At 42.2% G+C, this 6,643-nt stretch overlaps 1 protein-coding gene across 1 annotated transcript; it reads left to right on the forward strand.

The window, feature by feature from the left end:
• Positions 1-1,082: 1,082 nt before the first annotated feature.
• Positions 1,083-6,190, forward strand: LOC125543615 (small COPII coat GTPase SAR1A). Its single transcript, XM_048707027.2, has 3 exons — positions 1,083-1,454; positions 1,593-1,724; positions 5,541-6,190. Exons 1-3 carry the CDS (start codon positions 1,326-1,328, stop codon positions 5,859-5,861), a joined length of 582 nt encoding a protein of 193 aa, XP_048562984.1. The 5' UTR covers positions 1,083-1,325; the 3' UTR covers positions 5,862-6,190.
• The last annotated feature ends 453 nt before the right edge of the window (positions 6,191-6,643 follow it).

Raw genomic sequence — 6,643 nt, forward strand, 5'->3', positions numbered from 1 at the left:
CAAGAGTTCGAGGAACGTCATTGAGCTGAACGTGTGCTGAACACGGAGGTGCCATATGTTCGGTACTTGGATCGGTTGGATCATGAAGACGTTCGACTACATCAACTGCGTTAACATAACGCTTCCGCTTTCGGTCTACGAGGGTACGTGGACACACTCCCCCCTCTCGTTGCTATACACCTCCTAGATAGATCTTGCGTGAGCGTATGATTTTTCTTTTAAATTGCATTCTACGTTCCCGACATGCTGCAGAAAGTGTTGTTGCCGCTTCCTCCTCGTCCGCAATCCATTCTCCTCCTCTAAGTCCATCCCCGACGAAGGCTTGACACAGGCACATGACGATGAGCATCGAGCAAGAGCAGCTAGCAATGAGGAGTCGTGCCGTGTAAGCGGTGGCTAGGGATTGGCATTAACCCAATGGGTAATTGAGATCAATCGATTTGGATCGATCGGTTTCTCCACGCCGCTCGGTGAAGCTCTTCATCTATTGGGCTGGGCTGCAATGTGTATATACCACTATATGGGCTCACTTAAGCCCATTTGGTCTGTTCCTTCTTCCTTCTCGCGTAACTCTTTGACGCAGAACACAAATCTGCAGCAATAGCGACCTGAGGGGGTTGTCCATGGAGATTTGAGGCAAGGGGTGGGGTACTCTCTCTGTCGTTGGTGACCCGCGGCAACTACCCCAGCTTGCCTCTATGGTGGATTCGTTTCTTCATATGTGTGCATGTTGAAAGAAATGTGTTAATAGGAATAAACTATTTAATTTCATACTCTTTCTGTTCCTAAATACTTGTCTTTCTAGGCATTTCAACAAGTGACTATATACGAAGCAAAATGAGTGAATCTATATTTTAAAATATGTCTACATACATCCGTATGTAGTAGTCATTTGAAATGTCTAGAAAGACAAATATTCGAACGGAGGGAGTAGAATCTATATCGCCATTGCAATGCATGGACAATCATGAGGTAAAAAAAATTGGCTTAAGAGACGAGGTGATGTGATGCTTTAAGTTTGGAGGGGTTAATATAAAATCACCTCATTTTACTCGCTTTTGGCATAGTTTCTAGAAGCAAGTGCACGCCGCGCCAGCGAAGAATCTAGAACAGAACACATAACCTCACGAAGGAGAGGAGCGAGGGATAAAAACCTTTCTCTCCGACGCAAAGCCAGCCAGCGAGCCAGCGAGGGGGAGAAAGAGAGAGAGAGAGAGAGAGAGAGAGAGAGAGAGGGAGGGAGGTCGAGGCGAGCGTCGACCGGTCGTTCGGTGTGAGGAGGAAGAGGAAGAGATCGCCGGAGAAGAGGAGGCGGACGAGAAGAGATGTTTCTGGTGGATTGGTTCTACGGGGTGCTGGCGTCGCTGGGGCTGTGGCAGAAGGAGGCCAAGATCCTCTTCCTCGGCCTGGACAACGCCGGCAAGACCACCCTCCTCCACATGCTCAAGGACGAGGTCTCTCTTCTGTTATTTCGATCTGTAGCCTTCCCCTCTCTTCCCTGGAAGCGGAATCCGATCTTGTCGTCCTTTCTGCTTGCCGGCGATTCTTGATTTCGTCTGACTGGTGTGTTTGTGCTTCCGATTGGATGGCAGCGGCTGGTGCAGCACCAGCCGACGCAGTACCCGACGTCCGAGGAGCTGAGCATCGGCCAGATCAAGTTCAAGACCTTCGATCTCGGTGGCCACCAGATCGCCCGCCGAGTCTGGAAGGACTACTACGCCAAGGTTACCTTTGCCTCTTCTTGCTGTCTGCTTCTTTGCCTGTGGTTAATAGTTCTTCTTTCTGCAATTGCTATGAGATCTCGACGTATGGTTAGTAATTCTACTTTGTGCAATTGGTACGAGATCTCGACGTATTGTTAGTAATTCTACTCTGTGCGATTGCTTTGAGATATCTGCAAGAAGTAGCTCTTGTACTGAATGAAACCAAGAAATGGAGGTTAGAGACATAAGCAGTACCTATTTAGGATCAGAGGCATGCATCTGAGTAGATAAGGCACTGGGGGCATCTAGTCGGTAGACCAAGCATAATTTATCAATATAATTTAACATCTTATTCGTTACTGAATCTCATCATGTGGAGACACCTCCATTTAGCAACCGGGAATGCTGCCAATGCTGGTTTGTGATTGTAGCCAACGGTTCACTATGTTATTCTGAAAATGACACAAGATATTCTAGCTCTTGTATTCAGGCCACTGTGATCGACAGTAGGCCAAATTTGAATGGGGCGGTGTAGCTATGTAGGTCTCTATCCAAGCAGAAAACATAATAATGGGTGTAATTGCAGCCACTTTGAGCAAAATTGGTGTTAGTGCTAATCTTATTCAGATGATGGATGGCCAGAGAGTTGCATGGATTTTCCTGGCCAACTTAAAACTTAACAATGCTTCCTAACATCACTTTGCAACAGCCATATGAATCAAAGGGAGAGAATCTGTTTCCTAGCAGAAGGTCCACCGGATATACCACATTCACCAAACTATAGATGTTTATAGCCCATTCTTGTTTATTCCCGAGTTGCTTCTATTATCAAGGAAGCGCGCAAGTCCAGTATCTTTTAGGGACAATTGCCCAAGTTATGTATCACTGTGTTTGGAGAACTTTCTGAATGTACAACTCATACTTCCCACTTTACCAATTAACTACCTAAAGACTGCGGTGTTTCCCTATTGTTTGAAAGTGGTACGTGTTTCTGTTCTTCCATAAAAACTGTTTAGTGAGCTGACATCACTTGTGGGGTTTACATAAAAAAACTTCAACTGGGGTATGGGAACGAGACAACTGACTGTACTAGTATTTTGAGAGTCTTGCTCCAGTCAACGGGATTGTACATTACATTGACCTCTCCTTGGGAGTATTCAGCTATCTATCATGTCTTCTAGGCATATTTAACCTGTGTTCACCAAAGGTTCTTCTAAAATTACATGCCTTACATATGTTAAGACATGAAGTTAAGCGTTCAAATAAGGTTTGATCATTATCAATTTTCTTTAGGACAGTTCTCTTGGAAAAGAAACTTGACCATGTAGCTGTTCACAGGTTTTTAACTGGTTTCTGGGCTCCCAACAGTACCTTTCCAAACTCTGTTATATTTTTCTTGAAGAACACATTGCTCTTATATCTTTCATTCTTTGTAATACCTGTAAATTTAGGCACAACTAATTTACTATGGTCTCAGATGTGCTGATTTATAACCATTGAAGACTTAGCCGTATGAATTGTGTTCTATTTCCTGTGGACTTGGCATCTTATAGATCTAGAAAGTTCAGCTATCTATCATGTCTTCTAGGCATATTTAACCTGTGTTCACCAAAGGTTCTTCTAAAATTACATGCCTTACATACGTTAAGACATGAAGTTAAGCGTTCAAATAGGGTTTGATCATTATCAATTTTCTTTAGGACAGTTCTCCTGGAAAAGAAACTTGACCATGTAGCTGTTCACAGGTTTTTAACTGGTTTCTGGGCTCCCAACAGTACCTTTCCAAATTCTGTTGTATTTTTCTTGAAGAACACATTGCTCTTATATCTTTCATTCTTTGTAATACCTGTAAATTTAGGCACAACTAATTTACTATGGTCTCAGATGTGCTGATGCATAACCATTGAAGACTTAGCCGTATGAATTGTGTTCTATTTCCTGTGGACTTGGCATCTTATAGATCTAGAAAGTTCAGCTATCTATCATGTCTTCTAGGCATATTTAACCTGTGTTCACCAAAGGTTCTTCTAAAATTACATGCCTTACATACGTTAAGACATGAAGTTAAGCGTTCAAATAAGGTTTGATCATTATCAATTTTCTTTAGGACAGTTCTCCTGGAAAAGAAACTTGACCATGTAGCTGTTCACAGGTTTTTAACTGGTTTCTGGGCTCCCAACAGTACCTTTCCAAATTCTGTTATATTTTTCTTGAAGAACACATTGCTCTTATATCTTTCATTCTTTGTAATACCTGTAAATTTAGGCACAACTAATTTACTATGGTCTCAGATGTGCTGATGCATAACCATTGAAGACTTAGCCGTATGAATTGTGTTCTATTTCCTGTGGACTTGGCATCTTATAGATCTAGAAAGTTCTTGTGTTGTGATGTTAATCGACTGGGATTGTTTTTTTAACGGTGATCGACTGGGATTGTTAACGGGATAATATATCAACCAGCAACAAAGCTGAGATCTATGCATTTCTGGTGCTTGTAGCTTTGTTTCTTGCCGGTAATTTTTCTGTTACACTGTTGCCATGCTTGCTCATTGAGATTTTAAATAGATGGAATAGAGTAGTTACATTGTAAATATGTAATCCTCTTCAAGGTTTACATGTATGGACAATGCGCTCTGAATGTTCAGCCATAATGCATAATGCATTTACTGCACTAATCACAGTCTGTAAAGTGGAAGTGATCAAGTGAGATGCATGACTAATAATTTATTTGAGTAGCCTTCTGTAATGTTCATCAGAAGGTTCATATATTTCTTTTGTGTTGTTGGTTCTGTGCCTTGACCCTATTCTTACTTAAATTATTTATTTGCTGATTGCATCTTCTGTGCAAACACCAATGTATATGGATACAGGGTCTACAATGCACCTGATATGAGTATTGATATCTACAGGGAATTTGTGCTTCAATTTTCGATCTAGCTTCTATTTGATTGCTCTGAGGGAATTTTCATAATGTGACAATGTTGGAAGTTTTATTGATACATTACAATAAGAGTGTAATGCATGCTTTGTTATTGATACATTACAATAAGAGTGTAATTCATAATGTGACAATGCTGTGTACTTTTTATATTTGCTTGTTAAATAGGAGTGAGTACACATAGAAAGTAGTTAGTCAGCTAAAGCTCTTCTGTCCTTGGTATGTGCTGCTCTTAGTAAATATGTGCAGCTTATCTGTCATTGCCTCCTTGGTATGTGGCTGTTAGGACTTGGATACTTAAGTCAATTGACTATTGGCAGTTTTGTCATGAACTAGTTAATAGTTTGGATGGGCTTTAGTACTACCTCTTTGTCATTTTCAGTTTTTTTTTCTTTCCCCATAAATAATTAACACGCAAAAGTGTCCAGGAATGCATACTCTTCTATCCATCTGGATAGCAGAGGTGAAAAAGAAGAACACCATTTTACCCCGAAGTAGTCCATAATGAACAACTTCACATGTCACCACTGCCATCTTTTGTGCTGCTCCACTGTTCACATATCTGCATATATCACAAGGAAATCCTACTTGTATGACTATATGTTCACAAATACAACTTGTGAACGCTTCTATTATCTTGTCGTGAAAATAACATTTGAAGTGCAGTGAAGTGCATCAAACATTATCTCTTTGGATTAAACTCTGAATGAAAATGACTGTATATCACTCAGAGTTTAATCCAAAGAGATAATGTCTGCTGCCACATTTTCGCTTAGTTGGATACTGCCCCATGCCGTAACCATTAGTAGTAAACTGTGAATTATTAATATGGTCAGTTTACTTTTATGTTGTCATATGATTCTGCCGGCTTCTTTTAATTCCTAATCTGTCTGATAGGTGGATGCGGTTGTTTACTTGGTGGACGCTGCTGACAAGGAACGGTTTGCCGAGTCGAAGAAGGAGCTCGACGGCCTTCTTTCAGATGACTCCCTTGCGAATGTGCCTTTCCTCGTACTGGGTAACAAGATCGACATACCTATCGCAGCATCCGAGGAGGAGCTGCGCTACTACCTTGGGCTGAGCAACTTCACCACTGGGAAGGGCAACGTGAACTTGTCGGATTCAAATGTGCGGCCCCTGGAGGTGTTCATGTGCAGCATCGTCCGCAAGATGGGCTATGGTGAAGGTTTCAAATGGATGTCCCAGTACATCAAGTGAAGGGCCTTCCTGCTGTCCACCGTGGCAATATTCAGGTCCTGGTTCTTTGCCCGTCTCATCATCCTTGATGCTCTGGGGAGAACTGCAGCTGCAAGAAAAGATTTATCTTAGTGATAGGGAAAACCTGTAAGTTGACGATAATCCTAGATATATGGTTGCGTAAATTTGTTTGACAGTTCGTGTGTAATGTGATTTTACTAGTTACAATGCGGTTGCTGGGATCAGTTGTAGACTATGGGAAGTGTCTCAGCTATTGTAATCTGTCATCTCAGTCGGTGAAATGTTTGTTACCACCAGCTTAGATTATGTTGGTGAAACTTTTTGAGCAACCCTGTCCATCGAGAAGTGCGCTGAGCCTTGTGTTTGCTCAGTTTTTGCTGTGTAATCAGTGTGATCTGCTTAAGTAGTCCCTCCGTCTCTTTTTGCTCAGTTTTTGCTGTCAAACACTTGACCTGCAGCTGCAGCAGTGTGGAAGCAAGGCGGTGACGTTTCACCTTGATTCCGGCGAGGAACGAACGGCATGGGCGTCGGGCAGAAGGGCGGCGAGGGCCTAGGGAGGCAAAGACAGCGACGGGGGATAGGTGTGAGATTTTGCTCCGAGCAGTAGCGGTGCCGGAGGATAATTTATGAGTGGTTTTCTTAAGTGGTCCCTCCGTTCTTATCATGGGGCAGAACCCCTCTTGCAAGAGCCAACAATTTTATGCCAAACATTCTTCTTTCTTTCTTTTGCGCTGAAAAATCCATCGGTTAGGTGAAGAGAATAAATAAAGCTGGTCGTCCGT

Source organism: Triticum urartu, chromosome 3A (assembly GCF_056163025.1).
Source record: "Triticum urartu cultivar PI428250 chromosome 3A, HENAU_Tu73, whole genome shotgun sequence".
NCBI classification, from domain to species: domain Eukaryota; kingdom Viridiplantae; phylum Streptophyta; class Magnoliopsida; order Poales; family Poaceae; genus Triticum; species Triticum urartu.